Consider the following 26618-nt stretch of genomic DNA (forward strand, 5'->3'; position numbering starts at 1 on the left):
AACAAATATGTGGCCAGTTTTTATATAAATTAAACTTGATGATAAATATTTATATGGTCATTCATTTCTATTTTCATTTACTTGCAATGTAGTGCTTTCAATTTTTAATTTAAACTGCCTAGTCGTGGAAGCACAGTTTGTTATTATAAATAATTTATATACTGTAGCCACACACCCTTATCACAGTATTGAATGAAGACGTTCCAGAATTTCTTATATCAGTATTTTGACTTTTCATCCGTCTTCCATACTAATTATCTAGTACAGGTACAGGTGAGCGTGAAGCCTACACCAGGCAGCAGGGGGCGCTGTACACCTGGGACAGAATGACAGCCTGATGCTGGGCGTCTATATCCTCACACTCCATGGGTGGTCTCCAGCAGACCTTCCCGTTTTGCTGTTTCTCTGCAGAAACTCCCGTAATTTGCACGTCCCTCAAACTTTATGAATCTGCTTAATAAATTAATGTGTTTTGTACTAGTGTTAAATTGCAGTGTATCTGTGATAATGTTGATGTTTTCTCATAACATAAATAGAATTAAGAATAGAAATAAATCTGGTAACTTATTTAGTTATTTATCATTATTTTATTTTATTTACTTACTTGTATCTGCCCCCAAGCTGAATAAAACTCCAGTATTTTGAAGCATAAATTTTTGCAAGAGGTTTGGTTTAAAGATGTCAGTCCACCAAACTCTACATGCTCAAAGCCAGGGGCGTGGGAATCAACCCCCACCCCTGGGGAGGTGGGACATCAGCTCCAGCTTCTGAACACCTGCATCTCCAACCACAATGTTAGCATTTATGGCTCACATGCTACTGAGAAGAGTTCATCTGTGTCTTCGGGATAAAGGTAAATGTTTTGTAGCATAAAACATTTTCTACTGTTTTTATTATTATTATTATCATGTATTATAAAGAAATTATGCCAGTGAATGATTATTGTGTGTATATTTCGAGCAGAAGGTAAATACAAGCCTTGTTTGTTTATCTGCATGTTCAGACACTTCTAGTGGTTGTTCCACAGTCCCAGGATGGGAGTCACTCATCTAAGATTAAAAACATTTAAAATGTCAACCTGCCGCAACCTGTCTGAAACGTATCATTCTGTTCTGTTCTATTTCAGAACTGTTCCTCTGACACCCTTCTTACTGAACTGTTGAATTTTCTGCATATCATTATTTAGAATGATTACAAATCCTGATTCATCCTCAATTTCCATATAATGAAGACCATCATTTGTGAATAAATAAAATTTGCATTTGCAGTAAACAGAAACGCTCAAGTGTAAACACGGCTGAGCGGAAACTCGACCCACAAGCAGAGCTGTCTGTGTTTACGGAGGTTGGCCCAGTTGTGCTGCTAATTAAAAACACCATAAGCGCCATCGATGATGAATTCAATGGTGCTAGGAGGGGGGTCACCAATGCATTCAAACTTGGATTAGAGCTCTGTACATCTTCGAAAGGCCTAGTATACCTTCGAAAGGCCTTGTATACCTTCGAAAGGCCTTGTATACTGTACCTCACTTCAGCAAAATAATTGTCTTGTTACCTTGCATCCAAGGAAAAGACACAACTTTCGAAGGATCATGTGGACTTCATTTGGACATGCAAATTTTATTAATGTTCCAGCTCTGACTAGTAAGTCCTTCAATGGAAGAACAAACACTGAAACAGACATTTAACTGTCAGCCGAAAGAACTTAGGTTATTCAGGGAAATATGTCATTACCACAAAAGAATGTGAATGTCACTACTGGCTGGCTGGACAAAGAAACAATTTACGTCATGTATGATAAAGCAAATATATTTATAAAAAACACAAAAGCAGATTTATTATGTACAAATTATACAGACGTCAAACGTGAACAAACATGGAGCTCTCCAAAACAGAAAAGCAAAGAGCAATGTCTTACAGAGAATTAAGCGGTACGCACTGGAGAGGTGCTCTGGAGACGACGGCAGCAGTGACAGGCTGTCAGTCTGAGATTCGCACACCGACACGGTGACAATCCTGTATGCTAAGGACCACGAGCAAGCAGTGGGGAGCAGAGAGATGCAAAGAGCTGTAACTGCGCGCCATCTGAATGGCGGGTGTAGCACTTGGGGCTCCCTTTCAGACCCTAACACCCCCAGGGAAACAAACGCAGCCGGGTTCTGCTGCAGTCAGGCCGCCTGTCTTTGTCGGGGTGCCACAAAGGCGGCCATTCAGCTCCAGCCTACAGAGCGCGCTTCATGTCTTGCTTTGGTCTGCTTCCTCGTCTCCCCGTTCCTGCTTTTTAGCTTGCCACCAGAGGATAGTCGCAGGCATAGTTTGATAGTCTGACCACCTTCCCTCATCCCCCCAGGAGGATGTGAGAGGCAGGAAAGGTAGGAAATGCATAACATTTACCACCATTTCTGACACTTATGCCAGAAGCTCTATCCCCACCAGAATCTGTGAATACTACACAATGGGAGCCCATAGAAAATCCCCATTGCGTTTTCCAATACATCATGAACACGTCATTAAACAACATACAAAACTGCAGGAAAACATGGAATCACATGATTCTAATACATAGATTTAGCAGCATGAGCAAAACACTTTTGAAAATCACAAATCGACTGAAAAGGCAACTGCATTTTAATATGAATAAACACAAACAATGGCATCTCAGGGAGTCTATTTTTCATTCAAAATAGCAGGTTGAAGACAAATTGAACTCTTATTAATCAGCCAAAACCCACAGGTGAGATTTTCATAAAACAGAAGGTGGGTGGAGACAACATCCTGATATATGTTTAGAAGCGTCATGTGACACGACTGCGGCAACCAATCACACACTCAAAATGATTTCCATCTGTAAAGAACAGTGAATAGGCAACAAAGTATTTCAAACATTAGCCTCTGACCTTGTCTAGTGTCCAGAAGGTTGGACCCCGTAAAACCGGAGCGAAACCAGGACAGAAGAGGCCCAGCGGATGCAGCATGAAGAAGGTTTTTGAATTCCGGGGCCCACAAGCTCCCAACGACAATGTTATTACAATATCTTTTCCAAAAAACACTGGACTTCATAAAAATACATTATCGTCAAACTAAATTCTAATATTAACAACTGCATTTTCAGCCATATACTGTCAATATACTAACAAGACACATTCCATTTTTTTTTTTGCACACACAATCTTTAAGCTCAAAATATAATATAAACCTCCAGTTTTCACTAGAAGGCTGATGACTGTCTTTAGAGTGCTACACATCTCTGCAGAGGGCCGGCTTGTTAAACAAGGCAAGCCAAAGGTATTTAACAGCAACATTTTTTCAACACCTACAGGCCTGTATGTATATAATGAAAAAATGTATCCATTTCAGTAGATTTAAGTAGAGTTGGTCCGACCTTTTGGTTTTTGTAGCTAACTTTGACATAAACATCATCAAGCTTTGCTGTTTGCACAATTAAAAAGCAGCTAATAACGTTAAACGTTAAGCTACATACGGGGAAAATATGCAGTAAGAAATAAATATAATTTGTGTTATTGCAGAGCATATATCCTGTTTGTTTTGGAAAAGTTATTCTTTGGGGGATTTCAAATTAGATTTATCAGGAATTAAATGACAATATTTATTTATTAAATATTTCATTTGTCCCCACCCCAAATACAGACCTTTGCATTTATATCATTAAGTTGTGTCCCCCAATATCAAATTTTCTCCTACGCCCTTGACAGTAGGTCTTTTAAAGTTAAAGTGATTTAAAAGTCTACATATTACCTCTGTAATTTATCTGATCTGTATTGTCTTCGAGAAAGTGTCTCCTTGTTGGACAGTCATCTTGCTTGGGATGTACAGGGCAATCACAGGAACGTGAAAGCAACCGACCGGCCTGCGCCACATCAGCCTGGCCGTCGTTAAACCTTCATTAAAGCTACAGCGGAGGGAGGAACAAGCCCTTCTCAGGTCAACAACTATCTATTTCCTCATTACACACCCAAGTCAAAGCAACATCCTATGCAATACAAAAGCAGAATTTCTTTATATTCAGCAGATTGTTGGAAGTTTTTTCTATTCCCTACTTCTTGCCCCAGCATGGTTAGCAAGACCATATCAAAAAATAACTTAACCAGAAAAATAGAAACAGAAAAACTCAGGGCACAGATACAAGACTTTGCACTTCTAAGCGTTTGCTGAAGGAGAAAATGATGTGTCTTTACTCCACGGCGTTTTATCCCACATACGCTACAGAAAAGGTCTCCCAATCTCACTCTTGCAGTGGTGGCAGAAATGCGGTGATGTGTGAAGAATGAGGCTTTGGACCAAGGCCAGGGTACATTGGTGCAGCACAGGACTGGCCGACCAATGAACTGAAGCAGAAGGCCGTGTCATGTGACTGTCCTGAGAATTTGTATTACAGCATGATACAACACTGTTTCATCACAACTTGATTTCAAACTTTTCTTACGAGTACAGTATGTTGCAACGCTCCCCTCCCTCCCAAATTTCTCCCCCGTCTTTCACACACTTTGGAACAGCCAGCGATCCCCGCAGTTTTCCTTTTCAGCACAAGATGCCTGATACAGAAGTGGGGGGGGGGGGCAGGGGGAGACAGGTGCATCCTTCTTCCACCTGCTTCTTGGTGCCTCACGGGCTCCAGGCCCCTCCACAGTCCGTAAGTCGCCAGTAAGCGTCACAGTAGAGCGATGAGAGAGGAGGTGGGACATCGGCATTTCAACACGGCTGACAAAACACAGAGCACTTCTGCTTTGTTTCTGGATGTCCTCGCCACGGCTGACAGTGCCCCCCCCCAGCCCCCGCAGCCCCCACTCCAGCTCTCACCAAGTTTCCATTGGACTCTCTTCATTAGGTTACCTTCAGAATCATATAGCTGCATGTACACAGAAGCTGTTGTGGGCTTACTTCAATTCTATCACTTTAAAATTTTATTTGATTTAAACGCCGACTTTTAGAGAGCAGGACATGTGACTGTCATCACCATTGGCAGCTGACACTAAGACCCCCTTAGTAATCAAAGGCCCCTCTAGTCTTAGTCACTTAGCAGCCTTAGTCACTGTCAGTCTTATGACTAGGGTTGCTAGAGTGGTCTGGAGAGGAGGGGAATCCCAAGGTCTCCTGTGTGAGCCCCGACTCCACCGAAACCTGGATCTCAACATGGGAGTCTCGCTTGCACTGCTCTGACTGTCCCACATCGCTGTTATTAGATGCTGCGGCCCTGTCTTCCTCTTTGCCTGCCTCTCCCTTCATGACTCGCAGAGCTAAATTCTTTTCGGGTCCCTCTTCAGCCAGACATTCCCTTTCTTCTCCAGCCTCCTCTCTCCTTCCCATGTTTTTGTTTTCAGTATTTGCCTGGGTCTCATCCTTCTTCTCCTCTAGGTTTTCTACTTCACCCTCTTCATCGACTTCAGTCTCCACCATCCCTTCTCCTTCTCTATCTTCCTCAGTCTTCACCATCTCCCCATTCTCACTAATCCCATCTTCAGCCGCCGGCTCAACTTTCCTCTCTTCTTTCTCTCTCTCCAGGCATAATCCCTCACTCTGCCTGTTCTCATCATTCCTTCTCACCACAGCTTCCATCTCTGCCTTTGACACCTTCTCCCCTTCCTCCGACATCTTTGCTTCTGTCTCTTTCTCCCCTCCTGGGGACTCGCTTTTCCTGCCTTTGTCATTCGGAGCATCTTTGACAGAGTTCTTATTTGACTTGTTCCTGGTTTTGAAATTCAGTTTCTGTAAAGCAGAAAGAAACTCAAAGTATAAGTAGGACTCTTCTATTCCTCAAAGTTTAAACGGAAAAAAAGTGTCGCCTGTTCCTTAAGACAAGCAAGCTGTTTCATAAGAATGGACGATGAAAGAACTGAGAATGATAAAGTGACGAAGTAAAAATAGATTTAGCTGAAATAGGCATGGCATAAGTAACAGTCACAATGGCAGCCAAGTAGAGACACCTTTGGGATGACAAAGTGTTAAATATCTATAAATACTTCTGAAATCCAACCAGCTGTGCATGACAATGAAACAGTTCTAATCATGTGATGAGATTAAGTTGTGCCGTGTTCTGTAAATGAAGAAGTAATCCTCAGAGGCAGAGCTGATTTCCCCGAGGACGCCTGCAAACTCTACAAGAAAATGTTAAAAATAACAATGAGGCTCGCCAAAGGATCTAAAGGCAATAACTACATTAATGGCGAATGACATAGAAATATTATGGTTCGCTGAAATTATTCAGTGCCTGACTTCAGATTTGCTGATAGGGAGCCACTCATGCATGACTGTCAGAGGGCCTCAAAAGCCTCTGTCTCTTATCTCCATGCCTTTGGAGTTGAGAGACGGTTCACTCTGACCAGTGCTTCTTACGTCTAATGCAAACAATAACAAGGCGTGTCGAAAGAAACGGGATGAAGAGCAGAGTGTTGTTGTTTGGCGTGAGTGCGCCAGGCAGCGCCAAGAGAAACAGGCGCAGGAATGAGGAGGTCACTACCTTGGATTCTTTCTTCTTGCGTGGCAAGGCAGGCCTCTGGAGGAAAACGATCTGCTTGGTGGCCAGACTCCCGTCGCTGTAGGAGAGAAGAATAATCGCGCATGGGTCTCTGCTTCCTGGCCACAAATATTACCCCTCGCAAATAATTACTATGACTTTCCCAGCAACCTTAATGGATACTTCACAGCATAAAAATAAGTTTTCAACCCCACATAAAAATAACATTCCTCATCTACATCTTCAATTCTTTTTAAATCACATTATCTGTAACCTTATTCAACTTCTCCCAAAATAAAAAGACATACTACAGTATAATAAGCAGGCCTGTAAGTGCAGAGAAGCAGGCCTGTAAGTGCAGAGACACACAATAAATACAAAAGACTAGCACACTGACAGAGCATGTGGGGAGTATGTGAATAGATGCATGGTAGACCAACATGGAGAACAAGTGAAAATGTATAAACCTATTAGTATCTAGGACAGTGATTTGATTAATTTGCCCTATTCCTGCGTTCTGCATTCTCTGTAGAAAATGAGAGTTTAAAATAGAGATGTGATTAATCAGTAATGCACCAAAATGGTCACAAATATCCGTGAAGAGAAGGAGCACTCATGAGCGCAGATAACATGAGTAGGAACCTAAGAGAGACCCAACAACATGTGTGGTTCCCCCAAACATCCAGCTAGGCTCACCATCCATCTACCCTCTTGTCCCACACAAAGGCACCTGTCCACCTTAAATCCATTAATTCATTAATTTATTAACCTTTATTTTACCAGGCAAAGCATTACGAACAGTTTTTTATTTACAGTGACAGCCTGGGGGGTGTTCCACGAAGCAGGATTAATAATAATAATAATAATAATAATTGATACTTTATTGATCCCCGTGGGGAAATTGTTTTTACGCCTCCCTCAACTTGCTCTTTGTAGAGCAAGCTGTCCGCGAAGGGCAGCCATTAAGGGAAAGTCTGACTTATTTCGACAAGTCTGGCTCATTTAAGTGGGAATTCCGTTCCATCAACGTGTCTTAAATGAATCCCTGCTGAGCTACCATGGTAACTTAGGCAAGTGAACAAGTCTGCTCCGGACCAGGTTAACTGTCTCGCTTAGTTAAGCGTTGTCTCAAAGAACGACCGACGCGTGGGAACAGATTCCCAAAACAACGTTCCGTCAGACGCTCTCACTACTCATGTCATGTCATAAATATAATAAAGCCTATAAGAATCACGTCTTAGCATTACAATTAATTCCAGAATAATTAAAATAAAAGCATACCCATATTACAAAGGGCAAGCATGACATTTAATGACTGAAATTGAAAAAAATCTGTTAAAATAATATGAACGGAACATATTTTTATATTTTGTTCAGTCACAATCTACTTTGAAAGTTTATTAGTAAAAAGCAAAGACAAGACACAGTTATTCGTGCAGAACATTTCACATGGATGTGATTGTAAGTATTTTATGGAGGTCAAATACATAATAACGGCAGAATAACATTATACAGTAAGAATGACACATGAACTCATTCCAGAAGGTTCCCCGTTGGCTACAGGGATCGAACCAGCAACTTTCGCGGTGTAAGCCGACAGCATAAACCACTGTACCACCGTGCTAGGCACTTCACGTTACATAACTTACGCATTTAGTCTTTCTGCAATTCTTTGCCAAGCCAACTCCCTGGCTGTATTTACGGCCACAGAATTGCCTTTTTTAGAACTTACATCTTTGTATTTTTCATTCAGCTCCATCAGCAGCGTTTGTTCTGTGGCAGAAAAAAAACACCGCTCTCGTTTTACACGCTTTCTGACTCATTTGGTCGATCTATCGATCATCCATTCCTTTGGGCTTCATAAATATCTCGGGTATGCACAATAAGTGAGACTATGCAAATCTGTCTTGTATGATCCTTGATCCGTTAAAGCTTAACTGCGTTAGTGGAACGACATGAGGCTAAGTTTAGAGATGGCGCTAGTTTGAGTCTGACTTTTTCAGGAAAGTCTGGCTTTCTTTAGCTACTCTCATGGAATACCCCCCTGGCAAGTGCCAGAAAGCACTTCTAAAACAAAACAAAAATGGAAAAAATAAATAAGAAATAATGGAAATAAATAATAACAATAAATAAATATGAAATTAAACCCGTGACAGAATGATTAAACAGAATACCTTCTCTGCTTACGACTTTTACTATCAGGCAACACTAGTAATCCTTGAGAGTTTCTGGAGAGTTAAATAATGTTGCTTCATATAGTTAAAACTGGGTTGCCTTAAGTCAATGTGGCTTTGTCATCTTTGATTGGTTTTGCATAGTCTTAGCACTCTGTTGAGGCTAGCTGGTTTGATGCGGCTTTGCTGATTTAAGGTATCATAGCTACTTGACTAGTCAAAACAGCTTGGAATTTCTTTTTTTGGGTCTTTTTAGACAACCTCCATTCGTTCTAGTACACGATTTGCCTCAGGATGCCATCAGGATATTTCATGTAAAGGATTTGATGTTTCATCCGCTTCTGACATACTCTTCACTGTTCACATTATTTCAAATTCCCTTATGACATCATAACTGAAAGGCCTATGGGGTATGAATGACAGCTTCAAGACAATATGATTATCCAGTAATAAAATTACCTCCCATTCTGGATATTTCGGAGACTTAGAAGGTTATATACTATAATGTCATTTATTATGACTCTGCACTAAAGACTTTCAAAGTAATCATGTTTTTGTGGGATAGATGAACAGATGGAGTGTTATCAAGCAGCTTCATTACATATTTACGGTGTCCACCTGGAACTTAATGAGATACCTAGAGAGGGATTAGCTTCTACGCTATTCAATTCCGGCCCATGTGTAAATTTTACAAGATGACATGGTGGTGCAGAGGGATTTTACCTGTTAGTCTTGACAACTGGTGTTGGGAGGACACAGGTAAGCCTCCATCCATATGTCGCTAGAGACTGGAGTAGCGGGATATAATCAGTCTTCACTCCCACACCCTGTAGAAAGCATACAATTCATTAGCAAGAGCAGAATTATGGGTTATACAGTATACCAAGAAAATTCAGAAAGAGGATTTAATTCATTGGAAGATTAGCAATATTTCAGCTTTTTTCTTTGAAGACTTAGAAGAGCTACTCCTATTTGCATTTATAAAAGGTGAAAGTTTATTCAAATTTCAATAGAGAAGATAAAGCGCTCATTTTTATTGGCTCTATTTAAGTAACAATACATTTATATATTGATTTACTTGACAGTAACATCATTGGAAAATATGTCGTAATAGGCTAGCTGAGAAAAAAAAAATCACTGATTACACAGATTACTTAGCAAACTGAATTGCTACTTATCTTGTTACATTTAAGGAATCAGATCTGGCATTCACAATTCTGGACCCTGGGGCAGTCTACGGGGTTCTTTGCTCCCTGTCAGCCCGCGATGGCTTCATCGATGCGATTAGTTGTAGAAGCTTCTTATTCTGCTGTTTAGGTGTTAATGAGAGGCTAAGTGAAATGCATCCTGTAAGACCTGCAGGACTCCTCAGAACCAGAGCCTTCCCTTCTGGAAGAGATGGAGTACTGATATGGATCAGGCCACAGGATGACAAAGGACCGTAATGCTTGGTGCATTGGTCATTACATCAGTCTGTATAACAGAGGTAACAGAGGTGTACAATGGTTTTATTACAGTATTAACCCACTGTCAATCTGAGATGGCATCATTATCGGGGAGATATAAGCTACTTCATGCTTGATACTGAGCTTCAAGAAATACCCGAAGACCCTTCTGTTCCAGGAATTCCTCTACTAGCCTGATACCTCTCTCTGGTCCCTGAATGTTCTCAGTGTTGCACTCTCTGCTTATTGAACATGTCTTAGGTTCTTGCTTTGTTTGGAAGACGGTGTGCAGCTCTTACAGTAATACCGTTTACACTTGTACCTGGGCATTCATTGGAAGCCCAACCTAGTTGAGAGGTGTATGTTTGTCTATGTGCAGTTTGCCTCCATAGTACATCATTTTGGACAAAAACATCTGCTAAATGGAAACAATGTAAATGATAACTTAAACGTAGGTACAATTTTCCAGACTGAAACATATTCCGTTATTGTATGTCTTACTCTGTAAGACAATGGGAGGTTAGTAATCAGGTTGCATTTCTATTTGCAGTGTTGGCAGGCTGTCATGGAATGCACTGCTGCTGTAGAATTTTTTTCACCTCAGGGCATGAGCTGCTCAATAATCATTAATTAACTTTCATGCAAGTCAGCGATGAGTGTTGTGCACTTCCTCGTTATATACACATAAGAATGCATATATATTTACTCTTTAGGTATCCTAGACTTCGGATGGGCTTTGTTCGATAGAGACAGTGTCTCTGTCTTGGTGCCTATATGATAAGGGTAAGCATGAGCTCTTGAATTGCTGCAATCAGCGTAAGAGTTATATGCAGTCGAGAAAGTACTAAATATTGGGCACTTCTAATGTGACCTGTATGACTCATTCTGAAGAGACTTGTTGAAAATGCCAGGACCAAGTTTTCAAATTTAGGACGTTACTAATTACAATCTACAATGTTTCTTATGTCTACAGACTGTAGGTACTGTTGTTTTAGAAGAAAAAACTCAGGTATAAATAAACTTGGCTTGTTGTTATCTTTGGGATCAATGTTTGAATGTTGGTGGCTATGGCAACGCAGATAAAACATGTGACAGAGTCTTCCCTGATGCAGCACTTACAGGAAGTGGTCGCTGTTTGGCTTTTCTGCACACGCACACGACACCCAACCCCAGATAGGAAGAGTGACGCGTGTCAGCCATGCCAGAGTGGTATTCGGCACACACTCCAGTGGTTTTCAAGTTCTAGTGCACAGGTCCGCAGAGACAGACTGACAGACAGGCAGGCAGACAGACAGATAGACTGACAGACAGACAGGCAGGCAGGCAGACAGAGAGATAGACTGACAGACAGACAGACAGACAGGCAGGCAGGCAGACAGACAGATAGACTGACAGACAGACAGGCAGGCAGACAGATAGACTGACAGACAGACAGGCAGGCAGGCAGACAGAGAGATAGACTGACAGACAGACAGACAGACAGACAGACAGGCAGGCAGGCAGGCAGACAGACAGATAGACTGACAGACAGGCAGGCAGACAGACAGATAGACTGACAGACAGACAGGCAGGCAGACAGACAGATAGACTGACAGACAGACAGACAGACAGATACATAGACAGGGCCTATAGCAATGAAGGGCAGAGCTAACAACTAGGTTCACCTAGTTCTACAAATATTCAGATAGACCCAAAGTACTGACAACCCAAATGTGTGCTCATTTGAATAACAATACATATAATAGATTTTTTTGCGGTTAACTAAACATGAACTGAGAACAAAGCAGCTTAACTTTCTCTAGACTCTGCAAATGTGAATTTATAATTCATGATAAAAATGTAATATATAAACTAGTACAATCTTTGATTAATAGTTAATAGTATCCAAATGCATCCGTCTAGGTTCTCATTGACAATCTGTGACCAAACATTTAAAATAAAGTCAGTTGGACAACTATATTGCATAGTATTAGGAAACATGGTGATTAAGGACAAGGGCTTATAACCTTGTAATGTTTCAAATCCCAGAGGGGGTCCAGCTACTGTAACCCAGAGAAACCGAAAATAGTCCATCTGTGTAAGTGGGTAAAAGCCATAAGTTAGACTGGATAAACATGTCAGCCCACGAATGTAGAACAATTCAGCCGTTGCAGAGGCGCATTTAATCAAGGAATCGTAATTGTAATGCAATTCAGTTTGAGCAAACTAGGCTAACAAAGAAGTTTCTGGCCGAGGATGGGCAGGCCTGTATGTCGATGTATTCTCATATACCGAGAGCAGCCAGGGCCCGGCCTTCCGAAAAGCCAAATAAACACAATGCTGATGATGAGCGTCAGATTTTTGGGCCGCGTCAAAAAAAAATGTTTTCGGCAGGTGAAGTGGAGTGAAATGTGTCTTAAAATGGCAGGAGTGAGCAGGAGAGGAGTTCTGTTTTGGCGCACAGGGAGTGAGACGGCATGGAGGATAGTGACATGGAGCCTGTCAGGGAGTGAGACGGCATGGAGGATAGTGACATGAAGCCTGTCAGGGAGTGAGACGGCATGGAGGATAGTGACATGGAGCCTGTCAGGGAGTGAGACGGCATGGAGGATAGTGACATGGAGCCTGTCAGGGAGTGAGACGGCATGGAGGATAGTGACATGGAGCCTGTCAGGGAGTGAGACGGCATGGAGGATAGTGACATGGAGCCTGTCAGGGAGTGAGACGGCATGGAGCATAGTGACATGGAGCCTGTCAGGGAGTGAGACGGCATGGAGGATAGTGACATGGAGCCTGTCAGGGAGTGAGACGGCATGGGGGATAGTGACATGGAGCCTGTCAGGGAGTGAGACGGCATGGAGCATAGTGACATGGAGCCTGTCTCGGCAGCCGTGGTGTCGCTGTGGAGAATCCGTTTTAGCACAAATATAATGACTTCATGCTGAATTGGATTTGCACAAACAGAGAGGGGGCTAGGGCCACGACAGCGGCACCCCCACCCCCATCTCCTTTCTGTCCCTCCACATTACCAGTTAAAGCAGGGGTTTAATTGGAACGCATTTGCAATCACAAGACATGACAAGGCTCCACAGAATGCATGTACGTAAGATGCCATGATTGTTTTAGCTTCTTTAATATTCATTAATATGTCCATGTTGCCTTTTCTACTTCTCCACTAACACCAGAGCTTGAAAGGAAACTGGGTTCCACGCTTAGTATTTGGTCTTTCCCCAATTTTGTCGCACCCTGAATCGATCACATGTGTTCCGAGGAGTGTGGACAAGCTCGCAAGTCCGAAACAAAGTGCAGGATGAATAATTCATGCAGCATGGCCCAATTACTCGGAAAGAAACGACTTTTTACAAGAAAGACAAGGGAATTCTGGGTCTCTCATTAGACCTATATGCATCTCATTAAAAGGTACATATTCCAGAGTCAAGCAGGGGCTTGTAAACTTGAAAATGGAAACAGTTCACTTTATGTCTCAACTAGAGATAGCCAAACTGAATGTGAGGGCTTTTTTTAAAATCTGGACATCATTTCCTTTTTATTCCTGCACATTTCCTAACTGAGTGGACTGCTACACTACTATCTTACCCATTTCACATTTGCTTCAGTGTCTTAATTGAAAGGACAGTTTTCTTTTCACTCATGAACACACCACTGATGCAGGTCTCTGAGATAAGACTCCTCAGCATCTAAATATTTCCTCTAAGGATATCGATCAGAATGGCATCGGTTCCTATTTCCCTGAGTGTTGTTCAGTTTGCTGTGACCCACTGATTGTCATGGTCTCTTTGGTGAAGAAGACATCATATGAGCCGCTTGACTGTCTCCACTCTTCTACGGCCTTTGCTCTCTCCCCCTTTCCTGCCTTTGAGGACGGGTTTCATTCCCAGTCTGCACATTCGTTCTGCTGCATTCCATGGCCATGAAGAAAGCGTCATCCCGATTAGCGTGGACAGACTCCAGACCCTCAGATCTTGTGATTTCTTATAAATTTGCAGGAAACGTGAACAGTGCCAGTAGCACCATAAACATTCCTCCCGGTTTAGCACAGGCAAATTGTCATTTGCACACTGAAAGATTCACTTAGCACAAACCTAGTCTCACAGAAAGATTCGCCTCATTGTTTCAGGTGTTCCTCTGGATTTGTTGGTGTCTCAGCATCAGCTAAACTACATTAAAGCTAAACAGTGCATTGCTAAAATCAGAGGAAGAACATAAACAGAGTTGAGCACTGAAAGCCAGCTCTTTGATGTTAATTTCTTATGAAGTGCAGGACAGCAGATTGAATATTAACAAAGCAGATCAAGTTCCCTATCAACAAACATCAAGTGACTGTAAGACTGATATATATCCCATCTCAACCACTTAAAAGTGTTTCCTAAAAAAGAAATCTTTTAATTGTGTGCCCAGAATGTAACAGTGCACTGCTAAAGGGAAAAATTTAATGAGTGAAGTAGACTGAAAATTATTACAACAGTTAAGGTTGCCAAAGACCAGAGGTCAGAAGGGCTGAGCTCGTATGAAACACCCAGCGCTAGATTTACACAGGACACACATACAGTTATAGTTTTTTCTTTTCACATAAATGTATTTTTATTATGTTTATCTAGTCATCGTTTAACCACTTATCGGGGTGAAAGTCGCTGGGGGGGGGTAAAGCCTATTCTCAGTAGAACCGGGTACAAGGATGGGGTACAGGGTACAGTCTTCATGGCATGCCAGTCCATCACAGGCCACACACACACAAGGACACAGTACTGGCAATTCAGAGACACCAATCATGCAAACTGCATGTCTTTGGACTTGCGAGGGAACCCTCACAACACTGAGACACTGAGAAAACATGCAGAATTCACACACACTGTGGACGTGAGATTCAAGCCCCGAACTCCAGAGGTGCAAAGCCAGTGCTACCCAGAGCCACCATGCCGCCCTTCAACACATAGTTAAAGCAGAATTTCAATGCATTTTATGCTTTATATACAATATACCGGCAGCATAATATTAATAACATTATAGGACTATACCGCTTGCGCAAAAGATTGTCTAGGGTTGAATTGCACACAATGCTAGAGAATGAGCTCACTCTGAATGAATGGGGAAACTGTTTTTCTTTTTTGCAGATCATATATTCGCTCGCAGCTTTATTTTAGAGAAGACCAAGGGTCCGATGTTCACACGTTTCGCCATGTCCCCGTTGCACTCCCTAAAACAGCACAGCGTCACAACAATCACTTTCAAAAGGGCAGACAATTCTGACGTGGGAAAGTCAAATATCCTTAAGATAAACCCTGAAGAGGTAATACTGAACATTTTCAGCAAAATATGCAGCGTTTCACGTAGTCAATAATATATCAAAACACGTTGAAAACAAGGCAAGCGTGTTTGGGAGAGAGCGGCAGCGCTACCCGCACGCTTAGCGTGAGCTCAGCAGCTCCCTCTCCTCGCTGACAGCGCTGCCAAGCCGATCATCAGCTGTCATGTACTCCCAGAAAGTCGCTACGTTTCCGTGCAGCTCCATCACTCATTATGCAGCAGCTCAGATTTCTAGGAGGATAAAAAATAAACCCTTCCCATTTGTGTTTATAGAGCCGGGCTGAGTTTTACCACTGAACCCAATAACTGCATGGCTCAGTAAATTTCAGTTTGCCCCCTGTTATTGTCAGTTTCAGGTCTGTGCAATGCTATTTATCCTCTAGTGGAAATGCAAATGTTATCAGTTACCCTGTCATCATTTGGAGAATTACAGATAGTGCTCCCCCTTAGCATAAATCTGGGGGGGTCTTTTCATCAACAGCTATAAGTAATGAGGCCAAGGAAAGGCTGCACTTCAGAACATACTATGTCCACTGTGACCCAGTCGTGTTTCCAAGCCTTTCAAACCAGGTTCTCCCTGAGCAAAGTCAGAATCTCTCTTTAATAGAGAGATTCTCCGAAAGTGGACGGTTATTATCGTTCGTTCTTCCATCTATCTGTCTTTAATAACATCTTACCATGGGTCATGGTAATCTGCAGCCTATTCTGGAAACACAAAGCCTACGCTTGGGTACAGTCAGTCACAGGGTACACACAGACACAGACAGACAGTCGTACACACACAGACACACACACAGACAGACAGCCAGAGACCTGGTAAAGGTCTAAGCACAGCTTCTTGTGGTGACTCTGATACAGTTTTGATAGAGGGTAATATCCCGTAAAGGCCGTGAAATTAAAACAATGTTTGGATTCCTTCTGTAAGGTTCAACATTCTCACTTGATCCGTCTAACTGAGTAATGAATGTCTTAGAGAGCAACGGTGCTGATACACCAAGTAAATGAAATTGTACTGTAATACATTCGCCTAAATCGTTATGCATTGCAAGTGGAAAGTGCACAGAAGATAATCGCAATAAAGAACATACTCCATTTCCTAGCCCATGTGTTTATACACGGAGTGCAAGAATAATTTCTCGAGTCACCACCAATATCCACTTTAAATTATTTTCTGGCTGTACTTCCATTGAATTGGAGTTTGCAATTTTATGTACAGAAGCTCCATGAAAAGACTAGTTTTTCTTCTTTTTTTTTATAATCTCATCCTTGGCTCATTAACTTGCTAGCGTGTGATGTGTTTTTTTCACTTTGAGCAGAAAGACACCTGCTTCTGAGGGAGGGTAAATTAAAAACACCCACAGGAAAACAACAGGCTCGTCTTGGCGACTGCGCTTCTCAGCCGAGAGTCTGCGTGCACGTGCGACAAAAACAGCTTAGTTGATTAAGTTCGGCGCGGCCGCGCGGACCGCCGTGACAAACGCGAGTCACGGGTGTGGTTCCAGCAGGCCTGACGCAGAGAGCTGCTTAACCATCAGATGGAGTTTTGCGCTAAATCTGTCGTTCCGCCCGTTTGAAAATTCCACGTGTCCGGTCATGGCTGATTCCGAGCCCGGGGCATAATTCACAAGTGGAAGGGAATTCAGTTTTACCGATCTGGGAAGGGAATGCGCAGTAAACTAGGGAAAACCACCATGAAAAGGCAAACAGGAGATTTCCACTGAATTCTGCAACCGTTGGTAGCAAATCCAAATGAACAAAAAGTATGAATTGACTCACATCGATAACAGTCCACTGCTCCACCACTATGGCATCATACGCTGTTGCCGTATTGGATTCTACCTCCTGCCCCTCCTGGAAGATGAAGATGCTCTCCACGGACGTAGGGGACACATCTGCGGGGAACAAATACAAGACCTGAGAAGGAAAGGTCACTCCAGCTGGGCCCAAACAAGGTTAGTGCTAATTATGCGTTGCACAGTGAGCCAATTATTCACTGGAGGTCACCAATGATAGCACAGGCTGGCTGCATTGTCACAGGAGACCCCCAGTGAATTACTGGCTTGTAGATTAATTAGGCAGATTAGTTGACCAAAGCTTTGATCGGCAATTAACTTTTTGAAAGCCAAATTGAAAATTTTGATTTTATTTTACATTTTGCACAAGGAAACGAAGCACAGACACTTCTTCGTAGCCAGTGAGTACGTTTTCCCTTTATTTACACCCATCCAGCAGTTTTAATGCCAACCGAACAAGAACACAATAATTTACAAATATACCAAAAATGAAACTGCTATAAGCATTCAACACTTTACTTAAAGCATTCATCATAATGCATTACAGATACCTTCATAATGCATTATAATGCATTCATAGAGTATGGCTCACGGCTATAACTATAAAAAGGTATAACACATTATAGCCATGTTTTATGCATTATGAATGCTCAATGAAGCTACATAAATACCGTCATAATGCATTATAATGGTCAGTATAAGCCATTATAATGAATTATGAAGGTATTTATAGTGTATTATAGATGACAGCTTCATAGAGCATTCATGATGCATAATAAACATGCCTTTTTCTAAATAGTTATAGCTGTGTTTATAATGCTTTATGAATGCATTTCAATGCATTATGAAGGTATCTATAATGCATCATACATGTGCGCTTTAAATAAAGTGCTACTGAAAATACTTGAAAAAAAAACACATGTATGTATACCTAGCTTACCAGTTTTTCAGATTTTGAGAATTTCTATTTATAGAGCTATTGAGTTGTTATACTTACTGCTGTATTTCTGGGACGTAGTGAGGTATTTTGCCCAGGCTATGCCTTTGCATGATGATAGAAAACAAACAAAACTGACAATTAAACCGAAAAAGTCAAACAGCATCGAAAGAACCGAATTAATGGAACAGCCCAACAGATGTAATAGGTTATCCATTCCGCAGGCATGAGATCTCTCAACACGACTGCCTTGCGATTTAATTTTGGTCGCAAGATGAAGATAGTCACCTGACTGTTGCACGTGAGATCAGTCAGTTGATGCGTCAACATGAATGATTTCAAACTGCTTCTCTGAGAATCATATATTATTCCCGCAAACATCTTCTCGTAACATTCTGTCAATAAATCCTTAATGCTGAAACTGAATGTATGACTTTGAGGTACGGTGAGTATGTAAATGGCCGTTATGCGATGTCTCGCTCTGTACCTTCCGTACGCTTCGATGTTTCTTCTTGCCAGCCTGATTTATGATTTCAGAATTATGTCTTGATGCTCAAACAGGCCTGGACCTTCCTTCCCATCACCCCTCACTCCTCTTTTGCCAGCATTTTCTTATTGCACAGACCTCCTCCTCCTTTCCTGAGTGCTTTCCCATTAATTCCTCTACATTTGCACACTAATAATGTTTGTACAGGCCTGTCTCTTTTCCAAGACACTCTGGATTTCATTATTACTCTGGATAATGGGGATCAGGGCTTGGCTGCGGGGAGGGGGGGGTGCGGGGGAGACGGGACGTCAGGATTCCTTTCTTCCCCCTGAAAGACACTTAGGCTGTGCTCACTCAGGTAAAGACACCTCTACACGCTGTTAGACATGGTCTTTGTCCTCCCTTTTGATAAGTTGGCTTCCTTGTTCGGACCGTAATTGAAAATGGAGACCTCTCCCCGACTGTCTTGCTCGATAGTTCAGCAGGGGGCAGGGAGGATGACAGGTGCTGTGGTGACGTGGGTGTTTGGCTCCTAAAGGGCGCAGTCAGCTGCCACCACCCCCACCTGATTGTAGCATCTAGCCAGTGGTCTGCAGTAAGGCAGAAGCAGAGGGACCGAATGAGGAGTAAAAAAGGTGGGAAATCACCAGCCTGGTTGATGCCTTAGTAACAGAGGGGTGCCTTAAATGCATTTGTCCTGTATCTTAACATGACAGCCACATAATGGCTGAGCTGGTGGGGTGGGTGGGCAAGGAGCACTCAAAGACCAGCTGTGACAACTCATGTACTTTACAGCGTGCCTGACAAAGTGCTTTCTAACGGGGGAGGGAGCAAAGCATGACAATGTCAACTTCAGCCAGTATCCCGGTCTTTTCGGCCTCTTGCCGTCAGATATTTTAGCGGGCTGTTCGGAATCAAAAAAGCCAAACCCATGAATAGTAATATAAGCCCTTCCTGCGTCTTGAAAAGCAAGCGGTACCATTTAGAGTGAGGCATTCTGGGAATTAATGCTACGCTTCACGCAAGTGTGGGAAATGAGCATTATGCGCATACTTATGAATGCAGATCTTATGAATACAGATCGCATGAATGCAGATCACTTTTAGAACTCAGAAATAGATGTTTTGTGATAGTGGAAGCAGGACTATTTGAATGTACTGAAAGAAACGGTATCTCCTCTCCAATAACCAACCTTTTGCACCTATATCGCAAAAAGTGGGTGGGGCACATATTCTTTTACTATAGATATAGTGTTTTGCTAATCGTGAAACTATACACTATCAGCGACAAAAGCGGTTTTGGGAGAAAAAAAAACACAAAATGCTCAGAAGATTACTGAAGTAAATGAGCAGATGGAGGCACGTGTTTGTGTGTTTGTATGTGTTGAAAGAATTCCATATTTCTATACTTCTTGAGACCCCTTTTAACATATTCTCACTTCAGAGCAGAAGAACTATCAATCACTCTATTATTAAGCACTAGCTCAGAGCCAGCTCCACCGTGACCTCCACCGTCAAACCATCAAAAGCATTTCAAGAACCTTCTCTCCTCGATTGAATGCTTTCACATTATTTTTATCCACATTCGCACACTAACAATATTAATAAAGAAAGAGAAGAGAGGGAGATGACAAGATAAACAATACTGATACTATTCTCAAGCTACCAGGAGGAAAATAACCACTGGTGTCATTGCAATAACCCACATGGCTATAGTCACTAATGGATTTTTGATTTGATGGTTTTGATTCGAGTTCTGATGCTGAACATCTTTATTATGCTCCGTTGCTTTAAATTGTATTTTAGAGATTTTTAAGCATATTCAGCCTAAGCGCTAATGGAAATTTCTCATGATAAATTCAAACCTCCAAAGTTTGCTAAATTCGGAGACACCTGTCTGTGTTTGTTAGGCCTGTACCTTGGTCATTTGCTTTTGGAGCAGTCAGCGACTTACGGTAAAATGTACGTATACATTTTGCACCCTCACATTTTGCACCCTCACATTTTGCACCCTCTCGGGAGGCTTAATCTTTATATTTTTAAGAATTACATCTTGGTCTGCTCCCTACCTCTCAGCGCTTAGCAATTCCTGCGTGTGTTTTCTCGCGAGTCCGGGGGAGCCCTATGTAAATCTTTATTTAAGTGTCAGCCTCCTGCGTGAAGCCTCACTATCCCATGGCTCATTTGGTGCTTTTTTATATGTATATTTTACTGGGTCTGTGCATATTATAACACCATTAAAAATTAACGCTAATGAGAGCGATCCATTTCCGTAGCTTCGGGGGGGGGAGTCGTGCAGAGTGGTTTTGCTCAGGACTACACCTCGCGGCGCCAGAGGGACGCTACACTACACAGGTGCCTTTGGGTGGCCTCCGCCAGACAGGCGAACGTACTTAACCCTCTCAGCTGAAGGCAACTTGAGGCACTTGGGAAAAAGGATGAAAAGGGCGAATTTCTCAAGCGGAACGAGAGACGGAGGACGGCTTCATTTATTTATATATTTTAAGGTTTTTTTCTTTCTTTCAATTCTGTCTGTCTTCCGCCAGAATTTTTCTTTTTCTTTATTTAAGCTTAAGTTTTCGTTAGAGTCAGAGGCCCTATTCTCAGAGCGTGGGATGCTTATTCTCGCTGCTGTGCTGGCTACCCATCCAGCCCTAGGGTGTACCACAGGGGTGTCAATCAATACAAATGGCAAAGACTAATAATAATTGCATGCCTCTTCAAGCATAATGTATGCAAAGATGTGCAAATTTGATATCAGCCTAATTATCTGTGTTTCAGAGTTGCTGATGCGGTCCTTTCAAGTGATTAATTAAATACGACACCCATTTGCTAAACTGGGTTGATAGGGGAGTGATCAAGATGAAGAATCACACTTGAGGAACCAGGGGTGTCCCATTTGGGGTTTAGGCTCGGTACTCTCGCTGTTCCTCAAAGTCGTTGGGCTGAAATTCGAAGGGGTACAGTTATACGGCTTGCTAACTTTCTGCTGGAAGCACAATGGGAGTTCCCCGGACCGTACCATTTTCGCTCCCCAGGTGGAAGTAGCCGTCAATCAACAAGGCACCGCTGTGAAAGTGCTGGGTCATGTGATCCAGCCAGTTTGCCTCCACGGAGACGATGCTCTCATCCTGGCACTGGACCCGCAGGGGGACCTTCACCGTGTAGTACTTCAGCAGGCCTTTGCCCATCTTGGGATGGTTAAACAAGGCGAAGAGCTCCACCCCTGTGAAGAATAGGGAGACCACACTTTACCAAGGTGATTCATTTGCATTACATGCCCTGGGAAAGAATTGCACCCAATGACACAATAAAATAACATGACAGCATGCTTGTAATGTGCATATCAAATTGGTTTCATAAAGTGTTTTAAAATTAAGAAAGAAAACTAGCTATTACTACTGTCTGTTTATGAAATATTTTACCATATCAGAAAAAAAAATCATTTTCTGTAAAAGGCAAAGATGAACCCTTGAGGGTGTGTAGACCTGCTGTTTTCTTGCACAGCTCACAGTAATTTGTCCTTAAGTACAGCCCACACAAACAGTTACATCTGATAACGTGTCCTCAGGGAAAAGCTGCAAACCCATTTGATATTTCCCCACCATCCACCCTTCTGACTTTCATCAGCAAGACAGATGAGTTTTTAAATGGGAACTACTTTTGGTGGGGAAATCAAATCACTCCGCAGCTCAGAAGATCTCCCAGAGAGGGCTGGTTTTCAGGTCTGTCATGTAAAAAACTCCACCGACTGTATACTCATCAATCCATCCATTTTCCAGCTGCTAATCCTGGACAGTGCTAGGGGGGTGGGGGATCTGAAGCCCGTCCACATGGCAGGGGAACACCCGTAACGGGAAGCCAGATCATCGCAAGGCATTCACACGTAAACACTCACTCACTATGGACAATTTAGAGAAGCCAATTAGCTTAACCACGTCTTTGTAGTGTGAGAACATCTAGAGGAAACCCACGTGACATGCGGAGAATGTGCAAACAAGCACAGCGTGGAGGCAGATGTCAGACCTGTGTGAGGGGACGGTACGACCCACTGAGCCACTCTGCCACCCAAACAAAAGCCTAGAATCGGAAAAAAAAATCTTTATCCTGTCCTTTTTCCTTCTAATTTTTTTTAGTTTGATTTCCATAGACAGTACCCTGAAAATGTGGTGTACTTTGCTTCTGATTAAAATTTCTTGGAAATGAGGCGTGTTAATGCAATATGTGGCCTTGTGTAGGTTGATGTATCGGACAGAAGTGATCGATAAGTCACCGTCAAAGAAGAGGTTATTGAGCACAGAGCCATTAAACTCCCAAGAAGTCTCCTAGCACTTTTAGAAATTCACTTCCACAATGGTCAAAATGCTGTCTGAATCATCACACAACAGACTCCCCCTCATACAACCTAAATGATACTGTAGATCAATCATGCTTTTGAAAACAAACATCGAAGAGAAACGCCTTGTGTCCCGGTGCTAATTGGCAGTTGTGCGAACACAAGCGAGCAGATCCGTCTTGTTTCCGATTTCTCCTTTCGCATTCCTCTTAGAAAATAATTGCTTTGGTGCCGTTTTCCTTTTTATTCTAAGAACAGTGCTGTTTCAATAATACAGTATTCATATAATGTTAATTGATACCCCACAATAAATTGTAAATAAAAATAAGGGTTTGAAAATTGTCTGGGCTGTCTGAGTCGGGGTTATTTCATTTTCAAATATATGTTATATTACAATGACACACTCAGCAGAAAGAAAAGTACTTTGTAACACGGTATCGTATGAATTGTCAGCAGGATGCACATTCCCCACTATGAATTTCCTCCTTGGGTTCTCTCAGGCAGGTGCTATTAACTTAAAGCCAAAAATAAACCTAATAGCAGTGAGGTCTCCAGACATTTATTGCCTCAGAACCTTGGTGACATGAACATTCTCATGCCGACCCAACAGTTTGGCCATTGTGTGCCTCAGATTAACGGAGGAAATGCTCTACTTTGCTAGAATGATAATGGCTTGCTGGCTTCGGGTGTATTTTAGTCAGCGACTTGGCACCAAGATTACCCAGTTTAACACACTGAGTGTTGCTATGCACCAAAACAAAATTCACAGATTTCTATCATCCGGTTGTGATCAAATACAAACGGATGAGGTGTAATGAACAAATACAGAACTTGCTTTATTTAAAAATTCATTCAGGTTACTGAGGTCCACTGCAGCTCTCCTACTTTTGGTTTAAAAAAAAAAAAACACTTAGATAAGTTCAATTTCCTCACCAGAAATAATTTAGGACACAGGCGAAATTGAGCTTATAGCTTATTCTGGTGTAGGTAACAAAGCATTCTTTGTTGCTGTTGAATATCAGTACAAATATACATATAAATATATAAATAACAAACAAACTACTACACATTTGGGTGCCCAAAATTATGCTCACTGATGCATTTTTCTTGATATCTCTCATTTTCTTCCATTTTTTCAGGAACAGTAACTAAATGACATACAAGGGCAGAGGGGTTAAACACAAAGCATGATTGAAAAACTGCTGCTAAGCTGATATTTCCCTTCCTTACATCATTTGTTATGCTATTAAAAGTGCAACTACAGCACATTCTCCCATCCTGATGATGCCATTGCTCTTGTGAAGTTTTAGAAGGCAGGTTCACTCCATCCCTCGACTTGAGAATCACTCAGGGAAGTAGGACTCAAAATGTATGACTCTGCTGATCCCACCATAGCATTTGACCACATTCTGTCAATCCTGTGCCTCCTCTTTAAAGTTACTCAAGAGACCATGGACCTAAGGCTCATCAAAAAGCAGGTGCAACTCGCTCCCCCTGGAGTTAGAATCATGCTTAAGTATTAATTACATTAAATCTAAAGCTAAGATCAACGCTCATATAAACAGATACTGACTCTAGGCAATTCAAATTCAGTTTATTTTTTTGAAGGCAGAGAGAGACTTACTCAGATGGAGCAAGACTAATGTTAGGGTGCATTTCATTCCAAGACCAGATACATGTTCTGAATGGAAAAGGACCAATCAGCATTAAGTTTGCCGGCAACAATTACCTAGATATCAAGGAACATTTATTCAAATCATTGGCTCCGTTGTGCTGTATAATGCACTATTGTTCTGCCTATGCAACCACAGCTCTAACTATTGTGAGAAAAAAAAGCTTATCTAAAGCTAACTGGTTGGTCAGTGACGTGTCTTTGAATGGGAGCGGCCTTCTATGAGCGAGCCTGCCATGGAAATTCAATGGCTACACCCCAGTGAGAAAGGCACGAAACCCCAGCTGTATAATGTGGTACAGTCTCTGACTGGACTTACCATTTCTGAAGGATGTTTGATAGTTCTGATGTTCCTTAGTTGCTTTCTGGCCTTTTGCCTTATTGTTGTTGTCCTTCAGCGTGTCATTGCTCCTGACATCCGATAATTCATCGTTTTCTCGTCGGACGGTGTTGAGAGTAGAGGATGCTGGACTCTCTGGGGCTCCTTCCACTCTGTCTTCAGCGCTCTCACTATCCGCATTATGGCTCTTGGCCTCATCCAGGACCAGCTCTACAAACTCACAGGTGATGTCTCTGGTCTTTGCTCCAATCTCGACTTGATGGTGTTGCTCTTCGGACAGATTCTGCTCTTTGTTTTCCTGGTTTTGGTGGAGCTTTTCCCCTTGGACTGAGCTGGGACTTGAATGGAGGGACAAAGACACTTCGTCTGGGTCATCATGGGCGTGGACTATAAAAGCCCTGCTGGGCTGCTGGACGAACCCCACAAATGTAATTCCTTGTTCTGCGGAATCCTGGATCTAAACACAATAAGGGGACAAACAGTCAGCCCAGTGTGATACCTAACTTCTATAAAATAAACGGGGGAAATGTGTCTATGAAAAAGGGGCAACTATATCAGCCGCGTGAATCATCATACAATTCAGTGAAAGCCTTTGGTTCTCACAATAATGTTTAAGCGGTTACCTTTATAAAGGCTTAGAAAAGCACATTGTTTTTCTTCAAAAAAAGAAATCAGTTTCAATTTCAAGGAAACCTTGATACTGAGGGCATTAACAGAGGACAGCTGGGCTTAACCACTGCATTAATGGCATCTTGCCTTGTACTGATACTTCACAGCACATTCACACAGCTACATATGGTTATAATGTCATCATCATTATCTTCAGACCACTTCTTCTGGTTATGATGTAAGCTTACTAAAATGAATAAAGACATTACCGAAAATCAACTCTTTTGGAGTATAGGGGCAGGGGCATTAGAGGGGTATGGATAGATACCCTGGTAGATTCAGGGAACCTAGCCCTCCTGCTTGGCACCGTTGGGCCCAAGGTGATATTTTGTAAGGGGTTCAGAATTTCTAGTTATGTCCATGTATAGGAACTTATACATTATTAACTACTTATTTGTTCTAAAGGCAGCATTTAACAAGTATATCCTGGTTGGCACATACTTATCTAGGTAAAGTAAACTGCAAATAACCTGCAGTATCGTGGTGGATGTAGGGTGGTTAATTCACCAACTACTAATTGTACTGTACTGTCTCCTCTATTGTTACTATGCTTTCGATGTTGTTTATTATAAATTTTCTGTTCTCTGTACATCTGTTATGAGTCAATATGCAAGTAAGAATACCACTGTACTCGGTACATGTGACAATAAACCTTTGAATACAATAATTCTTCTTTGGATGGGATATGTAATCGAGAGGTCACTAATTCAAATCCCATTTGGGGATTTTCAGTCTTTAGGAAGATGTTGTTCACATCAGTAAATGTTTTGAACTGCTCCAATAAAATATCTTGCTTTATAAGCATGTGAAATTGTATGCTGCTTTGATTTAAAACATTGGCAAGTAATTAAAGAGCAACCTATAAGCTTCTTTCTTTAATGAATGATGAGGCTAGAGAATGTATGTCATCTGATTGTTGTTTTATTAATTCCATTCTTTGTGAACAATAAATCCTATTTTTATCAGCATTCTAGAACAATATGGTACTTCG

At 42.0% G+C, this 26618-nt stretch overlaps 1 protein-coding gene across 3 annotated transcripts in view; it reads right to left on the reverse strand.

The window, feature by feature from the left end:
* Nucleotides 1–1792: 1792 nt before the first annotated feature.
* Nucleotides 1793–26618, reverse strand: part of rftn1b (raftlin, lipid raft linker 1b) — a 47390-nt gene continuing 22564 nt past the window's right edge. For 2 of the 3 annotated variants that reach the window (XM_023802548.2, XM_072716006.1), the window contains exons 5-11: nucleotides 24938–25415; nucleotides 21633–21836; nucleotides 18185–18229; nucleotides 17171–17286; nucleotides 9369–9472; nucleotides 6475–6550; nucleotides 1793–5723 (exon numbers count right to left, since the gene is read on the reverse strand). In XM_023802548.2, the coding sequence (XP_023658316.1) occupies nucleotides 5043–5723; nucleotides 6475–6550; nucleotides 9369–9472; nucleotides 17171–17286; nucleotides 18185–18229; nucleotides 21633–21836; nucleotides 24938–25415 (1704 nt within the window). In that variant the 3' untranslated portion in view covers nucleotides 1793–5042. The remainder of the gene's footprint in view (nucleotides 5724–6474; nucleotides 6551–9368; nucleotides 9473–17170; nucleotides 17287–18184; nucleotides 18230–21632; nucleotides 21837–24937; nucleotides 25416–26618) is intronic. The other variant, XM_023802549.2, reaches the window with a different exon arrangement.

The sequence above is a fragment of the Paramormyrops kingsleyae genome, chromosome 9 (genome assembly GCF_048594095.1).
Source record: "Paramormyrops kingsleyae isolate MSU_618 chromosome 9, PKINGS_0.4, whole genome shotgun sequence".
Lineage (NCBI taxonomy): Eukaryota > Metazoa > Chordata > Actinopteri > Osteoglossiformes > Mormyridae > Paramormyrops > Paramormyrops kingsleyae.